Source organism: Arvicola amphibius, chromosome 11, assembly GCF_903992535.2.
Source record: "Arvicola amphibius chromosome 11, mArvAmp1.2, whole genome shotgun sequence".
Classification (NCBI taxonomy): domain Eukaryota; kingdom Metazoa; phylum Chordata; class Mammalia; order Rodentia; family Cricetidae; genus Arvicola; species Arvicola amphibius.
In genome coordinates, this window is record NC_052057.2 from 26,961,422 (window position 1) to 26,983,071 (window position 21,650).

General features: G+C 42.4%; 1 protein-coding gene across 7 annotated transcripts in view; it reads left to right on the top strand.

Moving 5' to 3' along the window:
• Elf2 (E74 like ETS transcription factor 2) overlaps positions 1-21,650 on the top strand; it is an 84,710-nt gene that overhangs the window by 49,420 nt on the left and 13,640 nt on the right. For 5 of the 7 annotated variants that reach the window (XM_038347021.1, XM_038347024.1, XM_038347023.1 and 2 more), the window contains one exon: positions 21,501-21,614. In XM_038347021.1, the coding sequence (XP_038202949.1) occupies positions 21,501-21,614 (114 nt within the window). Of the gene's footprint in view, positions 1-11,487; positions 11,799-21,500; positions 21,615-21,650 lie in introns of those variants that run through there. The other 2 variants (XM_038347025.1, XM_038347026.1) reach the window with 2 other exon arrangements.

Below are 21,650 nucleotides of genomic sequence, written 5' to 3' on the forward strand. Positions count from 1 at the left end.
ATTTCACCAGAAAAATAGTAACTGAAGGAAGTGGCAGTGATAAAGAGAATTTATCATGAATAGCTTTAAACAGGTGCGAGGAACAGTTTGGAAGTATAATCATTAACTTATGCATCTACCAACACAGCTGTGAAGTAGAAAGAGCAAAACCAAGTTGCTTTACTAGGACTTTGGAGACTGGAGAGATAGTCCAACGGGTTAGGAACATTTACTGCTTTTTCCAGAGGACCCGAGTTCAGTTTCTAACATGATTCTACTTCAGGTGGCTCACAACTGGCTGTAACCCCTGCTCTAGGGGACCTGACACCCTCTTCTGGTCTCAACAAAAACCCACACTCATACAGCATACACTTCCACAGACACATGAATTTTTTTTTTTTTTTTCGAGACAGGGTTTCTCTCTGCAGCTTTAGAGCCTGTTCTGGAGCTAGCTCTTGTAGACTAGGCTGGTCTCGAACTTACAGAGATCCACCTGCCTCTGCCTCCCGAGTGCTGGGATTAAAGGTGTGCGCTACCACCGCCCGGCAGACACATGAATTTTAAAAATAAAGAAAAATCTGGCCAGTGGTGGTGGCACACACCTTATACCCCAGCACTTGGGGCACAGAGCAGGCCGATCGCTGAGTTTGAGACCAGCCTGGTCAACAGAGTGAGTTCCAGGACAGCCAGGGATCCTGTCTCAAAAACAGAGAGAGGGAGAGGGAGAGGGAGAGAGGAGAGGAGAGGAGAGGAGAGGAGAGGAGAGGAGAGAGAGAGAGAGAGAGAGAGAGAGGAGAGAGGAGAGAGAGAGAGGAGAGAGAGGAGAGAGAGAGAGAGAGAGAGAGAGATCTTTAAAAGTAAAAGAGATGGTCACTGGTAAAGGTGCTTACCACCAAGCCTGGAAACCTGGACCTGCATGGTGGAAATAGAGAACCCTTGCAAGTTGACCTCTGACCTCCACAAGTGTACTATGGCATAAACATGGTTACATGGGTACATAGAAACACACAATAATATGAATATGACAAAAAAGACAAACAGAACCTACTGGAAAATACTGTAGCTCTAAATTCATTTCTTGGGGCTGAAGAGATGGTTCCGTACTTAAAAGTACATCTTGTTCTTGTAGAACTCCCAAGGTTTAGTTCCCAGCTCCCAGTTGGAGACTCAACCATCCTTAACTCTTGCTCCAGGGCATCGGATGCCCCCTTCTGACCCCAGCAGGACCCAGGCATGCAGTCAAAACACACACAGAAAAATAAAAAAAATCTAAAAAATATTTTTGAAAATAGAAAAGATTAATGTAGGGAGCATATGTTCATGCCTAGATGCTAATAAAGGAATAATAGAATAAAACTAAATAAAGTAACCTGAGGGAACCAGTTACAGGTTTGTTTTTCCCCCTCCTTCTTTCCCTTTTGTTCTTGTTGGCAAGGGGTCTCACGTAGCTTAGGTTGGCATCAAGCTTCCTGTAATTGAGTCTGATCTTGAATTCCTGATCTTCCCTGCCTTGTACCTTCTTTAAGTGCTCGAATTACACAATATGTGAAACCTTAAAACTAAATAAAGATAAAAGCAACAACATCAAAATTAATGAAAGAAACCTGATGCCAGCGATGCACACCTTTAATCCCAGCACTCAGGAGACAGAGGCAGGCGGATCTCTGTGAGTTAGAGGCCAGCCTGGTCTATAGAGCGAGTTCCAGGACTGGCTCCAAAGCTACACAGAGAAACCCTGTCTTAAAAAACCAAAAAAGAAAAAAAAAACCCAACAACAACAAAAACAACAAAAAACAAGAACAGGCTACTGCTAAGGAATTGTAAACTTATAAAATAGATAATGCTAAAAATTTAGGAAACTGTGGGGGCAGGAGGAAGAACTAACCATTAAATATTCCTATAGAAAAAAGTGAAGATGTCCTGCATGGCTGATAGTGCTGTTTCTAGAGCCTTGGTTCACTAAACAAAAGTTCCTAATCAGGTGTGGATACCTCTGAGTTGTTGGTTAGGATCCCAGAGTCCCCTAAAACAAAACTGACTCTTGCCCTTCCTCTCGCCTACCTGCCTGAACTAGGTCATAAGAGCCTGTTGCTGAAAACTCTATTCTTGGGTTGCAAGCTCTGGCGAAAAGCTGGGACTGAGTTAGGAACTTCTGTCTACTGCCTCGCTTCCATAGTGCCGGGACAGCACCAGCAGGCTGCTGCTGGAGAAAAGGCACTAGTTGTTGTACGTAGTAGATGTGAATGCTATGAACTTCCAAACCAACCTACTAGGCAAGGTTTGTTGTCCACTTGTCTCTGCTAGGATTTGAGGCTGGTGACACAAGAGGGGAACCTTGTCAAAACTCATCAAAATGCATGGCTGGGGAAGGGAACTTATTCCTATTTTTTAAATACCTTATGAGTGTCTGGCTTATAACCAAAGATAAGTGCTACCCTGCCTTTTAATGAGAGAAGCTTCTCTTTGCTGAGAAGAGTGGTGAATGCAGAGACCCATAGCTCTCTAGGTGTTGAGAGTAAGTGATGTGTGAGTGGTCATTGCTATCACCACCTCTGAGGCTCAGGAAACACGTTGGTATCTGAGGTAGGAAGAATTTAAGAGCCGGAAGACAAGGAGAAGGCTGTGTGCAAATGCCACCTTGGGCGTGACACAGCCATCGATGTCTTACACTCACAAAAGATGCAGTTACCTGTTAGGAGCTGCACGACTAGACTTACCAACAGAAAGGTGTGGATGGGCTCATTGGGTCCCTGCCCTCTGGGTTGAATTGCTGGCTGCTGAAACATTCTAGGAGGGGGGAGTCATTGCTTTGAACTGTGTACCTGTTGGTGAGCCCACCAAGTTCCAGTTGATAGTTTCAAACCCCTGATCACACAGATCATGAAATTCAGTGGTCCACAAAACAAAACCACCAAAACCATTAATATGGGAAGGGATTTTTAAGAAGGGGAGTAACAACAGTGAAAAGGGAGAGTAATTAGAACACAATTTATACACGGATGAAATGTTGACAAATAAGAAAATAACCGCTAGAAGCTTCTGAAGTGAAATTAAGGCTGTGAGATGGCTCAGCGGGTAAAAGCGCGCAACCTGGGTCCACAGAGCGGGAGGGGTGCGCTGAGTTCCAGCACATGTTCTCTGACCTCTACATATGTGCCGTGGCGTGAGCCTGACTCTCCCTCCCCACAATAAAGTTTTTAAAATGTAGTAAAGAGAAGCATAAAGTTTCCGATGACACTCTTCCCTGATCGTAGGTTAAAGGAAAAATGCCCATGTAACAATTTCAATAGACCCAACACTCATCCATTAAAATTTGTGTCTACTAAGGGTAAAGACTTAATTGGAACCTCATGAGGGACATTATTAAAGATGTACAGTAAACTGGGCATGGTGGCTCATGATTGTAGTCTCAGCACTTGGGGAAGCAAGTCTCAAGTTCAAGGCAGCCTGGGCTTATACAGAAAGACTTTCTCAAAAAACCAATTTATAGTAAATATCATTTAGTGGAGAAAAGGATGCCAATACTAGCATTACTGCTATAACATATAGAGTGTTGTGGGGATTCATTCTTCCAATAGTAATAGTTAGCAGGTACTGGCTTTAGGGCATGGCTTTTGTCTGTAGATGTGATCGCTCATAAGAAAGAGGGTGTTAGTCAGAGATTGCTGCTTGCACTCACCCCAGGGCAGAAGGAAGACCGTGACAGCTCTCTACCTTATTGTAATTCACGAGTGTTTCCTAATCAATCTTTGGTATCTTTTTATCTGCCTACATTTGGTGCTAAGAGATCATGTCTGCAGACAGAAGCCACGCCCTAAGGCCGATACTCCAAAACTATTGGCAGAATGAATTCCCACAGCATATAGAGGGGTGCTTTATTTTAGTGTGGGTTTCTGTTGCTGTGATACAACACTTTGACCATGACCAAAAGCAACTTGTGTAGGCAAGGGCTTACTTCAACTTACACTGCTAGGTAACATCCGTCCATCACTGAGGGAAGTGAGGGAAGGGTCTCAAACAGGGCAGGAATGTGGAGGCAGGAACCAAAGTAGAGACATGGAGGGGCTCTGCTTGCTGGCTTGCTTCCTGTAGCTTGCTTAGCTTGCTTCCTTATTACCCCCAGGACCACCTGCCCATTGGTGGCACCCTACAGTGGTCTAGGCCCTCCCACATCAATTGCTGATTAAGAAGATGTCATACAGGTGTGTCCACAGGCCAGCCTGGTGGGGTATTTTCTCCATTGCTGTCTCTTCCGGAAGACGCTAGCATGTGTTAAGTTGATGCTAAACTAGCCAGCAGAGGAAGAAAGTCCTGATGACGGAAGAGAATAAGTAAGGTTGAAGTGTGGCTCAGCCTTAACGTGCTTGCCTCGCAAAAACAAAGTTTTGAGTTCAATTCCTAGTATCACATAGATTCATTAAGGATTTAGAGAAAAAAAAACCTGTTATTCTTTGCAAATGGGTTAGCACTTCAAATCTAAAAGATTACTACTTGTATACACTATTAAAATCACTATGAAAGTTCATCATACAAAGATGAAGAAGGGTTTAGCAGGGCTGCTGTGTACAGCAACAGTGATCAGTAAGAAAAAGACATAATCTCACAGTAGAATCCAAATCAAATAGAAAATTTTTCATTAGGTACCTAATGAAATAAATCGACCGTACATGTGACCTGTTTACCACATTAACGTCTCACTCTTTGTAAACCTAACTGGATCAAAGTTCTTTATTCTTTTAATCTTTTTAAATCAAAAATACATAAGAAAACTGATGATGATAAACCTGGTCTTCCTTCTCCAGCTAATCTAAAACTCAGTTTCCTTTTAGTCAGAATCCTTGCAGATTTGCTTTTGGCAGAATTTGACAAACTCTTTAAAATAATGGATCTCAATAGAGTCCAAACTAGTGGGTCTCAGCCTGTGGGTCGTGACCCCTCTGACAACACCCCTAGAAAATTTGCATTACAATTCATAACAGAAGCAAAACTTCAGTTATAAAATAGCGGTGAAACAACATGAAGAACTGTATGAAAGGCTCACAGCATGAGGAAGGCTGAGAACCACTGCTCTAGACAACTCTGAAAGAACAAAGCCGTGTCCTTGTCCTGTCCACAAGAATGGCCAGGAGGAAGGGTGTGTGCTACGCGTCCATAAGGCCCTGGATTTAGCCCCAGAAGGAAAGCGAAGGAGGGAGAAAAGGATCTGAAGCTGTAGGAAATATAAAGTACAGGCCTGGCGGGTTATACTGGTAATCTCAGTACTTGGGAAGTCAAGGCAAGTTCAAGGTTTAGAGCTATATAGAGCAATTGTTCTCAACCTTCTTAATGCCGTAACCCTTTAAAATACTTAGGTTGTGCTGACCCCCAACCATAAAATTACTTTTTTTACAGTATTTATTTATTTATTATGTATACAGTTTTCTGTCTGTGTGTATGTCTGCAGGCCAGAAGAGGGCACCAGACTTCATTACAGATGGCTGTGAGCCACCATGTGGTTGCCGGGAATTGAACTCAGGACCTTTGGAAGAGCAGGCAATGCTCTTAACCACTGAGCCATCTCTCCAGCCCCCCATAAAATTATTTTTGTTACTACCCCAAAGCTGCAAAATTTCTACTGTTATGAATTGTAATACCTGATATGTAGGACAGCTAATATGTGACCCTGTGAAAGTGTTGTTTGGGGGGTGGTTCCCCAGAGGGGCCATGTATCTCATAGGTTGAGAACTGCTGATACAGAGGGTCCCTAGAAGAGAGGACCTGGAGAGATGGCTCAGCAGTTAAGAGCCCTACTCTTCCAGAGGACCAGTGCTCCAAGCCCAACATTCACATGGTGGTTCCCAACTATCTGTAACTGAAGTTCTAGGGGATCTAGCACCCTCTTCTGGGGCTGCACATACATGCCTTGTATTTGGTACATTCATTTGGTACATTGACTTACATTCAGGCAAAATACTCATACATATAAAATTTTTAAGTGGAGTAATTTTAAACTATTCCTTTAGAAAATAAATCAGGTCCGGTGGTGGTGGCAGAGGTGGAGGCAGAGGCAGGTGAGTTCGAGGCCAGCCTGCGTTACAGACTGAGTTCCAGAATGGCCAGGGCTACACAGAGAAACCCTATCTTGAAAAACCAAAAAATAAAAAAATAAATTAAGAATGTATTAAATTGTTATTTATTTAATTAAAAATCAGTTGACAGGACTGCAGTGCTGACATGTTATCATCAAAAGATCCATAGAGCAGAGCAGAGAATCTAGAAACCCCCACACAGGTACATAGAGTCAGTGTTGCAAAACAAAGGAGAGGCTGGTGGTGTAGGCCCACGCGGGAGGCAGAGGCAGGCAGAGGGAGGCCAGCCTGCTCTACAGAGAGAGCCTTCCAGGACAGCCAGTACCTCTCAGTTCTTTGTGTCCATGGAAGCATCCAATTTAATTTGATTAGTGTATTTTTCTGTTTATACCTGATTATATATATTTATATCCTGAGTAATGAATATTAGGTATCTGTTTCCTATATCTTTTTGCAAGCACTGTTCTTTTTTTAATATTTATTTATTTATTTATTATGTATACAACATTCTCTCTGTGTATGCCTGCAGGCCAGAAGAGGGCACCAGATCTCATTACAGATGGTTGTGAGCCACCATGTGGTTGCTGGGAATAGAACTCAGGACCTCTTAAGGCAATGCTCTTAACCTCTGAGCCATCTCTCCAGCCCAAGCACTGTTCTTAATGTGCACACACGTTACTCAGCATACATGTTAGCAGTTACTTCAAGCTGTTGCTGTGATAAGTCATGTTTTCCCCTTCATGGATATGCTCAAATCTTGACCGCCATTGCAGTTTGAGAATGAAAGTCACTGCCGTTGTTTGTTGTTCCGTCTTTGGGGTTTTAACTTTGCATGTATACTCAAACATGATTTGATCTTCTCACATTGTCCTCAAGTAGGTTTAGAATCAAGATTACAATGGGCTCAAAAATAATACAGGTGGCTTTCACATACTTTTCCCATTTTCAGCAACAAATTGTCTATTAACTAAAATTGAGAACTTTGTAGTACCTAAAAGGTATTCAGGTTTGGAATTTTTTGAGTAGAGAAGATTTGGACAACATTCTAAGTTCTTCACCATTTATGTTGTGGAACTTTGCTATTTCAGCTTATGTGTGTGTTTATTTTCTAGTGATTTACAGACTTTATTCAGGTGCCACATTTTATTAGCATAAAGTTTCATAAAAACATATTATTGTACTGATGGGTATCTATTCAATATTCTGTATACACACACACACACACAAAATCAGTTCATACTATATATTTTTTTCTCTTATGATCCTTGCTGAGTTTTTTCAAAATCATCTTTTGGCTTTATGAATCTTCTCTTTTTAAACATTCTGTTCAAATTTGAATTATTTCATTTTTTCTGTCTTAATTTCCTTTTCTTTCTTTGATCTACTCTTTTTTTTCTGTCTTTCTGAATTGAATGCTTAGTTTATTTATTCTTGGTGTTTTGAGGTAGCATCTCTCTTCATAGCCCTGATTGTCTTGCTTCTCACCACTTCGACCAGGCTTACCGCAGACTCCAGAGCTGGCATTAACTGCACACCACAAGGCTCTGCAGCCTATTTGTTTCTCTGTTTTTAAGCCGATTTCCTGACTGTCCAGTATTGTTTCAGCTGTGCCACACAGAGCTTGACATTTTGCATTTTATAATTCATTTCTGAATATTAAAAGTTAAAATTTTTTAACTTTTGTGTGTGTGTAACACACAGGCAAGTATGTGAATTCAGTCCAGCTTTATCAAATGAGCCATCTTTGCCAGACCCTAAATATTTCTTAATTCTTCTGTAATTTACTTTTGTTTCTGAAATATTATTTAGTATATCTTGTATGGGAAAATAGGTATAATTTGACATCAAAAATCAATAGGATGACCAATTTGAGTTATCTACCAAATAGCAGGCTGACAGAAGATATCTGAGACACATGTGTTACAGTCTAGAGCATGTCAACATTTTCAGACCAGAAAAGACAGCGTAGCCTACCCAGCGCCAGGCCTTTGACAGGACTTGTCTCAGAAGAATAACAGGAGTCTCCTGAGAAAAACAGCCCCCACATTGGCTCCCCGCGCCCGCGCTTCCGCCTGTTATTCCAGTGCTCAGTAGGTGGAGGCGGGAGAGTGGGAGCTCAAGTGCATCCCCAACCTCAAGGCACGTTAGTAGTTGGCAGGAGATAGCTCCGTGGCAGAATTTTCTGAGCATGTGTGAGGCTCTAGGTTCAGGCACTAACACTGCAGAGCAAATGAAGAAAAAACACATAACTTTCTTTGAGAAAAGGAAACTGGAGTAGAGAGGTGACTCAGCCATTAGAGCTTGCCCTGCTCTTCCAGGTTCCCAGTTTAGTTCCTAGAAACCATGTCAGGTGCTCACTCTTGCCCACGATTCCTGGGGAACCCAGCTTCCTGGCCTCTCTGAACACCTGTTCTTACGTGCTCATACCGCACAGAGACGTACATACAATTTAAAATAATAAAAAGAAATCATTCAGAACTGTAAAGAGGGGACAGTTTTGTCTAACAGGAGACATTTGATGGATACAGTTGGGTGAACGCATGCACTGAAATGCTCTGTAGAACTCACACAGCAAACGGCTATACTTCCTTACATCAGCAGCGTTGCGTGCAGTTCCTTCATGAAAAAGTATACGTAATATAATGACATTTATCTAACCAAAGAGTATGAGACAATATGCCACTCAAGAATGTTCATACAAGCACATAAATACACTCATGCAACAGTAGAAAGATTTGATGTGAAGAATAAATGTTTTATTAGAATAGAATGGTTTTAACCCACCCTCCTTCTGCTAGTTTTAATTAGTTAACAATCTCCCTCCCAACTTAGCATTTTAAAGTTCCAAATATCTGCCATCCCACACAGTTTTTGAGGTTAAAGGTTATGGTGTGGCTTAGGTGCATGGCCCTGGGTCAGGGTCTTTGATGAGGCGGCCCGCAGTCTTGTCAGTTGGGTTAGTCATCTCTAGACTTGGTTAGGACTGGAGAGTGTCTCCCAGATAGCTCACTTTACAGTTGTTGGTGGATGCCATTGTTCCTGTCCACTGCTCTGGCTCCTCAAGCCCGCTGAGGTTATTTATGATGCGGTATTTGGCTTCCTTCTAGGGTCTGTGACCCAGGGGCTTCAGCTTTATTCTGTTTGTTAGCAGCGAGGCATTGAGTCCAGTGAGAAGCAGACTAAGCTACACCTCTTGAAGAAGGAGCTTTAAAACAGAAATTGTAATGAGAAAATTAATGGGACAGCAAAGTAGGGACGTTCCTTTCCTTCCTGACGAGTGGTCCAAATCCTGACCCTTTCTAACCAACTGCTCTGGAAGCTAGGACCCTTCGATGCTTCATCAGTGAAAGGAATGTAATAGCAGTATCTGTTGTATAGGGATGTGGACAGAGCACATAAAAAGAAATAAGGGAAAGTATTTAGCATGCAGGCTTTTATTTGGTAAGTAGTAAGATCTGGTATTTACCTTTTTTCCCCCTCTCTGCTGGGACATAAGTAATTTTCAGACAGTATTGTCTTTCTGTAGTTTGAGTAGCAGAATTGAGTTTATTTTAAGGTAGCTACCATTTATACTTAGTGAAAATCCCGCTTATAACTGTTTGATCTTGGGGACGTGAAAACTGCAGATTCATGTTTCTACATACATACAGGTGTACATAGTAGATGCTTGAAAACTGCAGATTCATGTCTCTACACACACACAGGTATACATATTAGATGCTTGGTAAACACCATAATGCCTGTTTGTGCCAGTAGATATTCTACTAGCAGCCTATTCTCGTTATTCTCTGTAACGTATTGGTGGCCTTTGAAAGCCTGTTTTAGGCAAGGCAGACTTGCCCTAAACTTGGGAATACTGCTTCAGAGATATCTAAAATACAGTAAGGTAAAAGTGTGTCAGACTTCAAACTAATCTTATATTGGGAATACTGTTTCATTGTTTTTAAGACACTTTGACTTGTCACCTACACACACACACACACACACACACACACACACACACACACACACACGCACGCGTGCACACGCGCACACACACTCCTTTGGTTCTCATTAGGTACTCAATAGAATAGATGAAAAACGTGTTACTGGAGTAGAAATTCTGATTTGTTGCCGGGCGGTGGTGGCGCACGCCTTTAATCCTAGCACTCGGGAGGCAGAGACAGGTGGATCTCTGTGAGTTTGAGGCCAGCCTGGTCTACAAGAGCTAGTTCCAGGACAGTCTCCAAAACCACAGAGAAACCCTGTCTTAAAAAACAAAAACAACAACAACAAAAAAAATTTTCTGATTTGTTACCTGTTACAATGGTCTGCCTAAAGTCAGACCTTTAGTATTTTTTATTGTTTCTGATACAGAAACTATTAAAGATGCTGCCTATCAATAGGAGATCCTTATTTCAAACCGATAGCAATGAAAAAGAAAGCTATCAGTTAGCTGATTCCTTTTGTTCTATGCATAGCAGTTTTAAGTAAACCCATCTGATGCTTCAGTGGTGCTGGGTAAACTTATAAAACCATATTGTATTTTATTACTGTTGAAAATAACTATCTATAAGCAGCTAGCTCAGATAAAATTTGTAACCCTATTATTACAGATAATTATTCAATAAATTGTTATCGAATGCATAATCTACTGAATGTGCATTTTATTGTGGCGAACAACTTCAGGGTAGCATTTTGTTTTTATGTTTAGAAATTCTGAACCAAGCAAGGCATTTTGATTAGATCTCATTTGACATTTTATTTGGTCTGAGCCCCTACTTACTACTAATTTCTAGCCAACCATTGGCCGCACATTTCTCTTTCCTGTTGCTGTCTTTGTAAGGTCAGTTCCTAGCAAACGGATTTTTTTTCTAAAAGATGGCTTAAGATATCTTTAAGATACGAACGAATATGTTCATTTGTCCACGTGAACCAAGAAAAAGTGAGGGTACGTGAATTTCATGACCAGCAAAGTGGGCGACTCTAATCCAGTCTCCTCAAGGCTGGCCGGATGCTCTGCTGTTTACTAATTACCTGTCTAGTGTACTCTGACTTCTGGAGAGAAGAGGACCAAGTCGTCTTTGGAAGTAGTTGGAGACTTCCTTAGTGATGTTTTTGGAATATTTTCTAGGTACGAGTTTTTAAAGTGCACTTCTTTGGCCTGAACTGATTGTATGTTGCATAAGCTCTGGAGGGGCCAAAACAAGTTAAAAAGCCACCCTCATGTACAGCTGCGGGACTAGGTATTAGGTCGCTTCTAGGAAGAAAAATTTGATTCATGGCTCTTTTCCAGAGGGGACATTTGCAGACTTCGCTTCCGCACAACGTGAAGCGCGCCTCTTCCTGCCCAGGCCCGCGTCCCCGAGGGCGGCCTGCGGCTGCCCAGCCTCAGGTGTCCGTGCGGCCGCTAGCTGCCGGCGCCCGGGACTTCCTGTCTGGGCGCGGGGCGGAAGGATCGCGTTGCCAGCCGGGGCCGCCGCCGCCCCTGCCGTTAGGTGGTGGGGCTGCTCAGCCCGGCGGCGGGAGGCGGGCCGGCCGCCGCTTCCTGTCGGAGGACGCGCAAGGATCCGGGCGTCGGAGTGTGTGCGAGTGCGTGAGTGTGTGCAGCCCGCACGGCGTGTGTCTCCGGCCGCGGGTTCCGCCTTCTCCCCTGTCGCCGCTGCTCAGGGTGTAAGTCAATGTGAAGCAGCAGTTCCAGCCCCGGGATAAACATGGCGACGTCTCTGCATGAGGGACCCACGAACCAGCTGGATCTGCTCATCCGGGCCGGTAAGCGCAGGGGAACTTTTCTCCGGTGCATCGGTGCAGCGGACGAGGGGGCGCCCGGCAGGCGGGGAGCGTCCCCCGGGGCGGTCAGCGCCCGGGTCCGGTGTCTGCCTCCGTCAGCGCGGCGGCCGCGGAGAGGGGGGAGTGAATGAAGTAATGGAGGCGACAAATCAGGAAGTGATCACCTTGGAGAGTAACCTGCCTCGGATCCCGGCTGTCGCTCCGGGCAGCGCGGCGGCGGCCGGGCACGGAGCCGCGGCTAAGTTGGGGACTCGGCGCGGGCGAGTTGCGCGCTTCACCCCAGTTGCCGGGGAACCAGGAAGTGAGCGGGGCTGTTGTCCCCGCCGCCTGCCACGCTGTCCGGCCGAGAGGCCGCCCCTGCCCGCGGCTGGGGGCGCTGGCCGCCCGCCGCCCTCGCCTCACACTTCACACAGCCGCCACTTCCGCATGGACGCCGCGGCCCCGGGAGCTACCCGCCAAAACGCGCCCGGCCTCCTGCCTCAGCCCTCCCGGTGCAGCGCCGGAGTAACGGTCTTGAGGCCACTTCCCGGTGCCGAGCGGGACGCCGAGCCGGCACCTCCCTGGCCCGGCTAACGGCGGCGGTGCACAAACTAGGCTGCTGCCCTTCCGTCCCTCGTGGGGCGGGTGTTTCAGGGGGGACGGGAAGGACACGGGGTGTATTCTGCGCAGCCGACCCGGGGCTTTGGGACAGCGAGGGGGAACGTTTATTTTTGTCAACAGTGGGTGAGAGCGAGGTGCAGGGCGGGCGGGAGGGCGTCCTGGCCCCGGGGAAGTCTCGGCTCGGAATTGCCCCCTTTCCCCTCCCCCCCAAACCTCCCACCATAGCGGAAGCGCCTGGGAGAGGACAGAACGCGCGCGATTGACAGGCCCGCGGTTCCAATCTGCGCTCCGAGATGTTCCAAATAAGAACGTTGATTTCTGGGGGCGGGACCATGGGCCCGAGCCGGGCCAATGAAGATTGGGCGGGAGTGAAGCTGACAATGTACGCATGGAATTGGAGGGAAGAGGAGTGTAAACACGGAAGTGGCCGCGGGGGTGGGGGATGTGCTGCGCCACTGCTGCAGCGGAAGGGCACGGACTTAAGTTACATAGAAAAAGCAGCTTTACTTGCTAGCAGACAGCACAGCGAGGGCCCCAGGTCGATGTGGCACTGCTTGAACACTGTTGCTTACTGAAATAAGAGGCGCACGCGGTCTTTTCTCTGGTTCTCTTTCGTATCATCGATGTGGACTCGGAAGATGGGAAATAGTCACTCTACAGCACTGCTGTAAAAGATCTGAACAGTCTTTTCCATCTATTGTTTTTAGGTAGGGGTCTTGAAATCAGTAATTTGGCTAACAAAGCACACTCAGTTCGATTGGGAAGAAAAATCAACATATATTTATCCCTAAATTTAGCAGAACTATAAATTCAAATAAAAGCTGGACTAATAGAAACATATGTATTGTAGTATACATGACGGTGGGTGTGTTTAGTCTGTGGCGTGTTTTACACCTTTCGGAAATCCCTATGGAAATCACAACTTACTGAGCAGCATTTAAATACCATTTTTGGATAAGAATTTTTATTGAATGAGGCAGAACACAATGAGAACTTAGAACCTTGTTATGTTCAGTCCATTGATCATGATGAATTAGTGTACATTTTCATTTCGGCATAGTGGTGTTTTGAGTGTTGAGTGTGTATAGTTGGAGAGATTTCTGGGCTGGAGAAGTGCTCATTGGTTAAGACCACTTGTTGCTGTCTATTGCAGAGGTCCTGGGTTTAGTTATCAGCACCCACGTTCACAACCATCTGGAACTCCAGTTCCAGGGGATACAACCCCCTCTTCTCAAGTCCATGAACACCAGGCAAACATGGTGCACATAAATATAGGCAAGAGTTTAATAAATAAACCTAAATATGTTATTTCCAGCGCGTATGAACACTTGAGAGAGAACCATAGCAGTTTCTTCACTGTAGAGGTAGAGGGCTTGATTCTGCAAGTGGAAGGTTTCTTCCCGTGAGCTTTTGGAATTACCAGTGGAACTGGGAAGTGCATATTACATAGTCATTGGAAATAAATGTTTTTATCTTTTTATAGGCGTTCTGGTTTTGTGGTGCCAGGGATCTGTGCCAACACCTCCGGCTTGTGGGGCAAATGCTCACCATGGAGCTGCACCACCTCTGATGCGATTTTCTGAGAGTTTGGATGCTATTTTCCAGATCTTGCTGTTTTTTGACTACTCCTTACAGAAATCTTATAACTAAGGGGTTTAAAAAAATCACAATTTGCTATGAAAGACTTTTTTATGCATAATTATTTTATTTCTCCTTTCATGCTCATGTAATCTGAAGGTCCCAACTGACTTTTAGAAGAAAACTTGGGAGGACTTGCTGATATACTCAGAGTTAGTCCAGTGAGTTAAAAACTGGAGAAGAAAATAGGAATTTAAAAAATTATTATTTTATGGTTCTGAATTTTTTATTGCTGACAGTTTAATGGCACATGTAGAGTTATGCTTTCAGGTTTTTTTGTTTTTGAAACAAAAGTCTCACTGTGAATGTATATACATATATATGTATACACACATACACACACACACACACACAGAGCGCTAAGGCTGGCCTTGATCCCTTGCCTCTGCCTCCTGAAAGCTAGAATTAGAGGCCTGTGACGTGGGATTAAGCATGTACTCTGCCAGCTGAGCTACATCCCCAACCCCAGTATCTGTACATTTTGTGAGTAAATGCATGTAGTGATCTCTTTATCTCCTTGAAAGAAGTCATCAGATTTAATCAAGCAGATGAAAATCTATATAATGTACAAATAAGGTAGCCATGGTGATTGCGGTAATTACCTGATGATCATGTAAAATGAGTGACACTTGGGAAGAACTTAGAGAATAAATAAACTTTGACTTGAATAATGTTAGTGTAACTTGTTTCTAAGCAACTATAGATCCCTTAATGGGATCACTGCTATATCACTACATGGTATACATTGCTTTTACCTTCCCTGTGTATAACTTAAGCATTACACATATAGTCCTTCAGTTATTAATATTTATGCTATTAGGAGTTTGAGTGGATAAAATAAACTTGTAACTAATCTGTGTCATTTTAAAATTAAAAATGTTTTGTAGTCAAGACTTACTATTTTTACTAAATTTGTATCTGGGTGGGGCATGGTTGATACCTTCCTTAATCAGAGCGCTGAGGCGGCAGGGGTAGGCAGGATAGCCAGTGCTACGTGCTCAGAAACTTGGTTCAGGAACCGCAGAATCAAGGGCTGAGATTCTCTAGTTCGCTGTGGACAAACACGTATCCTAGTTAACCTTAATCTTGAGCTCTGTAGCACCTGACTAGACGACCTTTGAGGACTTCTGAGGCTCTAGAGTTATGAGTGGTCCAGCACATTTAGTGCAAGGGAAAGATGTGAGACTTGCTTTTAAAAGAAATTTTAGAAAATATACCATGTGAGTATGTCATGGAGGTTAACTTCTTTTAGCCAGCCTTTGGAAACTTACAATAAGTATTTGATGTAGTTTAATACTTGAGACTCAGTTCTGGTATATGAAAGAAAATGTGTGCGCGCGCGCATAGATTAATAAGGGAAAAACAATTGCCTGGGATTATTACTTTCCTAATAATTTAGGAAATTATGAACATAATAACGTATGCACTGGCTTGATTAGGGGGATTTTTAGTTTAAAAGATTCTTCTCTGAAGTGTGCAGTCCTTGACTGCTCTCCTCTTCCTCTTCTATCCTTTCCTCCTCTTTTTTTTTTTTTTTTTTTTTTTTTTTTTAAGACAAGGTCTCACTAAGTAATCAAGGCTGTCCTGGAAACTCAGAATGTAGATAAGACTGGTCTCAAAGTCAACAGAGACCCCTCTGCCTTTGCTTCCTGAGTGCTGGCATTAATTTTCTTTTCCTTTTTCTTTTGAGAAGTTCATCAGGGTTTTCTCTGCATTTTTTTCCCCACAAGACAGTGTAGTTCTGGCTGTCCTGGAACTCACTCTGTAGACTATGCTGGCCTTGAACTTGATATCTGACTGCCTCTGCGCCACGACCACCTGGCAACAGTGCAGTTTTTAAATGAAAAGATATTTACATGGAAATACCGGATAGTCTCTCTGTGTGTGAATGCATGTATATGTGGAGGCAGAGGTTGATAGTAGGCATTTTCCTCAATTTCTCTGCCTTATTTTTTTGAAACAATTTCTCAATTGAGCCTTCAGATTCAACTAGATTGGCTGGTCAGGAAGTCCCTGAGATCCTCCTGTCTCTGCCTCCCCTCACTGGCAGGGTACTGGGGAGTGAGCACCCAGCTTGGTGCTTTATTTGGGTACTAGGTATCAGATTGAGACCTTCCTGCTTTTGTGTAACTGAGCCACCACATCAGCATTAGTCATCTCAATGATAAACCAATCTGTATTTGGTAAGTGTTCATTATGTAATTGAAGAAATCTCATTTCTGTTGTACTTTAAATTGAAATAGCTGATAAAGGTTGGTTATCTCTTATCCACAATACTTGGAACAGAAATGTTTTACTTAGAAGTTTTCTGGATTTTGGAATATCACATACAAACTGCAAAGCATTTCAGAAGTTCAGATTGGGTTGTTATTGTGTCAGTCTTGGAAAAAAATACATTAAAAGTAGCATTATATGAAAAAGTAGGGCCAGCTGTTGGTCGTGTGTGCCTTTAATCCCAGCATTCTGGAGACAGAGGCAGGCAGATCTCTATAATAAGTTCAAGACCAGCCTGATCTACAGAGAGTTCCTTGGCAGGGTTATACAGAGAAACCCTGTCTCGACCGCCTGCCCTCACCCCTCACCCCAAAAGAAAGAAAAGAAGAAAACAAATGGTACAGAGACAGACAGCACACTGATCTAGATTCTGAGAGGCTTTTGGGGGTCTATAAAGTCAAAGTATTTTTCATAGATTACTCGAAAGATTCCTTGCCTTTGAAAGATTTCTTGTCTTTCAGTTTTACAAGTGTATAGAAACAAAATAAATTTTAAAAAGATTCCCAGAGTATATAAAGCATGCTGGATTTAGTGGCACAGGTAGGTCTGTAATCCCAGCTACTCTGGAGACTGAAGCAGGGTTATTGCTAGCTCATGGTTTATATAGACTTTGGAGGAATTCAGAGATCGTCTGTGCAAACTAAATGACCCCCCATCTGAAATAAACAAACAAATGAGGGCTGAGGATATAGCCTAGTAGTAGACTGCTTGCCTAGTTTATGTGAGGCCCTGGGTTCAGTCCCTCATGAACTAAACGTACCTAATGTATACATACATGCACACATCCATAACACATACACACTTGTAAAGCCACAGAATTATTTTAGTTATTTTTCATAATATATGCATATTTAAGTAACATGTATAATAGTAAATGAGTAAATATTTTTGAAGTTAATTTTGTGCCCGGTGGTGGTAGCACATGGTAATCCCAGCACTTGGGAGGCAGAGGCAGGCGAATCTCTGAGTTCAAGGCTAGCCTGAGCCAGCCTGGACTACAGAGTGAGTTCCAGGAGAACCAGGGCTACACAGAGAAACCCTGTCTCAAAAAACAAACAAGTGTTTTGCTTGTTTGCTTATTGTGATAGCCCAGGCTGGCTAGATCAGAACTCCTAGATGTTGGGATTTTAGGCATGAAGTTGCCATGCCTAAGTTTTATTTTTCAAATACAATAATTATCTGATGGGACTTACTCTCAGAGTCTTTTTGAGATTCTTAATAATTTGAATGCAGAAGTGTCTTCTGACGAAACTTAAGTGTAAGAATGTGTTTATGCATTCATTTGGTGTAATAGCCTCTAGCCACCTGTGGGTATAGGCTGGGAGATTGAATTTTGAAAGTTCTTTATATTGATTACATGCTGACATGGAAATATTTTGGATGTATTAGGAGGTTAAACAAAAGGTATTAATCTCAGTTGGGGATGTAGCTCAATGGTCAACAACCCCCTCAAAAGGTATTAATACCACCTTTGTACTTTTTAAAATGTGGCTATGAAAATTTTAATTATGGCTTGAATTTAATTGGCCAACTTTGGCTTGGAGAGTAATTTAAACTGTCTTTTTTATACTTACAAAGCTATATTGGCTTAAGGTCAAGGGAGACAGATGTTAAAGTCCGACCCTTCCTTCATTGCAGTGGTTTGTGGCCTGCTCTGTCCCTATTGGAGCTCTGGGTTCTTAGATGATGTGGTCCGGCACTGCAGAACTTGAGTGATGTCCTTGGAAATAATAGTTTCTGGTGCTGTGGTTAGGAGAAAACCGCTAACACCTAATGAAGTATTTCTCATTTTTCCATTGCTTTCAAACTCCATTGCTAGTAAAGTTTATTTCTGACTTGGGAACACTGTTATGAACTAGATCCATTGCCAGCGTTCTCTTATGCAAAGCTGGGAGGTATGCCTCTTGTCAGACTTAATTACCAAGTTTGGTATTTTGTAACAGCTGTTGTGAGTCTGGAGCAACGTAATACAAACTCCAGCTGATTAGAGATGGCGATGGAGCGGGCATGTTTACCCGCAGTAAATGGCAGCACACACCACATTCATTGATGACGTTGTCATCAGAAGGAAATCGTTTTGAAATGTATTTTGTCAAGTAGGCTTGGCTAGGAGTTCAACTGCTAGAAAATGAGACCTGGCAAATTACTTTCTAGTTTGTTTCTGTTTTTAAAACTGAGTTGCTCATTTTCTACTATAAATTTCATGGATGTCCAGAAAGTAGTAAGAAGGAATTTTATTAAATGTTGCTTTTAGTTTGCTTACTTTGGTTGCAAGGCACTGTTTGATATTTATATCTATAGAAATAAGTATTTTTAATTTTTTAAATTATTGAGCTGAATAAAACAGCACTGAAGATTTTAACATCACAGAAATGGAGAGGTACTAAACTCCCGCTATCAAAGATTGATTGTTTGAGAAAATCACCTGTTAACTTAGGTAGGTCAGCAAAAATATAAACACTCTTCACGTTATAAAATGGGTAAAATATTCTGGAACTTCTCATCGGACACTAGACTTTTAGGTTTTTATTGGTGTTTATCATGAGCTTCAGATGAATCTGGTAAGCTCCTAAAATAGAAAGCACCACTCTCTTTAGCAAGCCGTTAGATTACAGAGTAATGTGATTATTCTACATTTGCATTTGGGTTTGATGGTGCTCTGAACGGAAAGCTGCAGAGACAGAGGGAGGCTCTGTTCACACACGTAACTCGGCTCTGCATGCAGCACGACACTGTGCACATGAGACATGTTCAACTGGTACAGCCTGACTATACTTAAAAACCTGCATCTTCTAGTTGGTAGCTTACAAATTACGGATATTTAAAGTGCTAGTAAAATACTTTTGGGTTATAATTTGTTAAATTTTTGAAGACATGTTTGAGGTCAGAAATAGAAGAAAATATACTTTAAAAAACTAATTGAATTGGGCGTGGTGGTAAACCCCTGAAATTCTAGCACTTAGAGGGATCAGATGCAGGAGAATGGGGACGGTTTCAAGATTTCTGCCATGTTTAGAGTTCAGGCCAGCCTAAACTACATGACACTCTCATAGAACAAACCAGACCAGAACAAAATAAAGATTAATTTGTAGTAATATGAACTTTACATGAAATAACGGTTTTCAAACTGTACCTCAAGCTGCTTAAGAATTTAGGGCATACAGTATGTAGCTCTTAGGCAAGTATTTCTGTAGTTGTTGTTTATACTTTAAATATTTTAAAATCTGTAATTTTATTGCCCTGTGATTATTAATTGTAATACCATATAATTGTAGTACCATACAGTTTTTAGAGTATATCTTCATAATATTACATAAGGAATTAGCTTACCCGGGATAGTTTATTAATAGCACCTAAGACAACAGTTAAATTACAACACCAATCCTGCTTTAAAGAGAATAGCTCCCAGGTTGATGTTTAAAACCTGAGAATTTTTCTTCTGAGGGTTGTTAGTGTCTGAGTCTTATAGGCGCCCTGTGAAAAGCGCTCTCAAGAAGGGTGGTGTCTTCTTGACTTAATGCGAAGTTTTTAAAGCTGGACTAGAAGGCGAGTGAATCTTTTGCCTCACTGAAGCTGCAGATAAGAGTAAGCAGGGTCACCTAAAGATAGATTTACTTAGAGGCGTGGCTGCCTCTCTGGGTTCATTTAGCTTTGAGCAGATCTCCATAAATGGAAAGAGCAGCTGGAGAGATCGAGTACCTAGCTGGAGAGTGGACGGTGTGTGACAGGTGCTGAAACAGGCTTGGAAGCTTTGCAAGTGCTTGCCAAATGACTGTTTTTAAATGCTGAGGTTTTAGCATTTGGTGAATTTGGAGGCACTAACATTTTCTTTTTTACAATTAAAAGTTTCTTGAGACAGGCTTTAGAAGATTCATGTCTGTACTTGTGAATTTGTCATGGCTTTATGAAACTGAACAGTCACAAAACCTCCTTAAGGAGAATATCTTCAGAAAAACAGTCAAATTAAAATTATTTGTTTCAGGACCTCTAATTACATAAATTATTCAGAATATAAATAGGTCAGATTGTGAAATAAATGTACGACTAAGGTAATGATGAGTTCTTGACAGTTCTCCTGTAAAATCATGGGATTGTTTTTAACTTGATACATAAAAGAAATGCCATGTGTTATATGGAAAATCTAGGGTTATATACACTGCTTAGAGGTGGAGCACTTGCCTCGCAATGTGGGAAGTGCTGGGGTTTAATCCTCTACATCTCAAAACTAAACAAAGCTAGTTGTGAATGTAAAGCTTCCAATTTTACAGGAATGAGAAGTCATCGTACTGAATTCTTATTTCATGCCAGACACTGTATGTGGTTCCACAGCTATTTGTGGAAGTCGTCCTGCTCTATAAAGTGGAAACTGAGGCATTAGAGAGGAAGGGCCTTAGTGGCAGGGACTGAGAACCCAGACTGTTAGACCTGACCTGAAAGTGCAAACCTCTGAGTATTTCACTGTTTCACAAGGCATTTGATAGCAAAGCATGAAAGACGTGTAAGAGAGCTACATCCTACAGCTACATCTGTGCATTTCTTAGGGAGAGCCTAGCGAAGTCCAATGAAATTTTGAAAAGAACAATGTTATTGTGAAAAGTTATCAAGTGTTGTGACAGGAAGATGAATACCTTGCTGGAGATTGTCCACTCACAGGAAACTGTATAAAAATTGAATCAGTTCATTAGGCTAGCTTAGAAAAAAGTGTTTCTACCTGATTTCTGTTGACCATATTACTCCAGTTTAGAGACAACACATCCGATTACATAATTGACCTTCAGAGTTGTTCTCTCTGTTCCTGACCCCCGTGGACGATTATCACAGTTAATTTTGATCTAAAATGGATGCGATTTTTATATTTCAAGGTTCTTTCTTTGTTGTTTTTTGGTTAAGATCCAGGAACTTTTCACTAATTTGTAATTAGCTTCATTGGGTTTTCAGTTTTGGATAGGGTCTGCCTGTATGTAGCCCAGGGTAGCTCAAACTCCTTTCCCTTCCAAGTACTGGGATCATTAGAATGCGACACTATACCTGGATCATTGGTTGCTTTTAAAATTAACATTCACTTTAAAGAGCATAGGCATACACTTTATGATTATTTGTTATTTTAGTAAGCAGTTACTGAGTGAATACTCACTGGCTTATGTAGAATTGTTCCTTTTTTCCCCCCCACAGTGGAAGCGTCAGTTCATAGCAGTAATGCACACTGTACAGATAAGACAATTGAAGCTGCTGAAGCCCTGCTTCATATGGAATCTCCTACCTGCTTGAGGGATTCAAGAAGTCCTGGTATGTGAACTGTCTGTCACATCATTTCCTATTAGA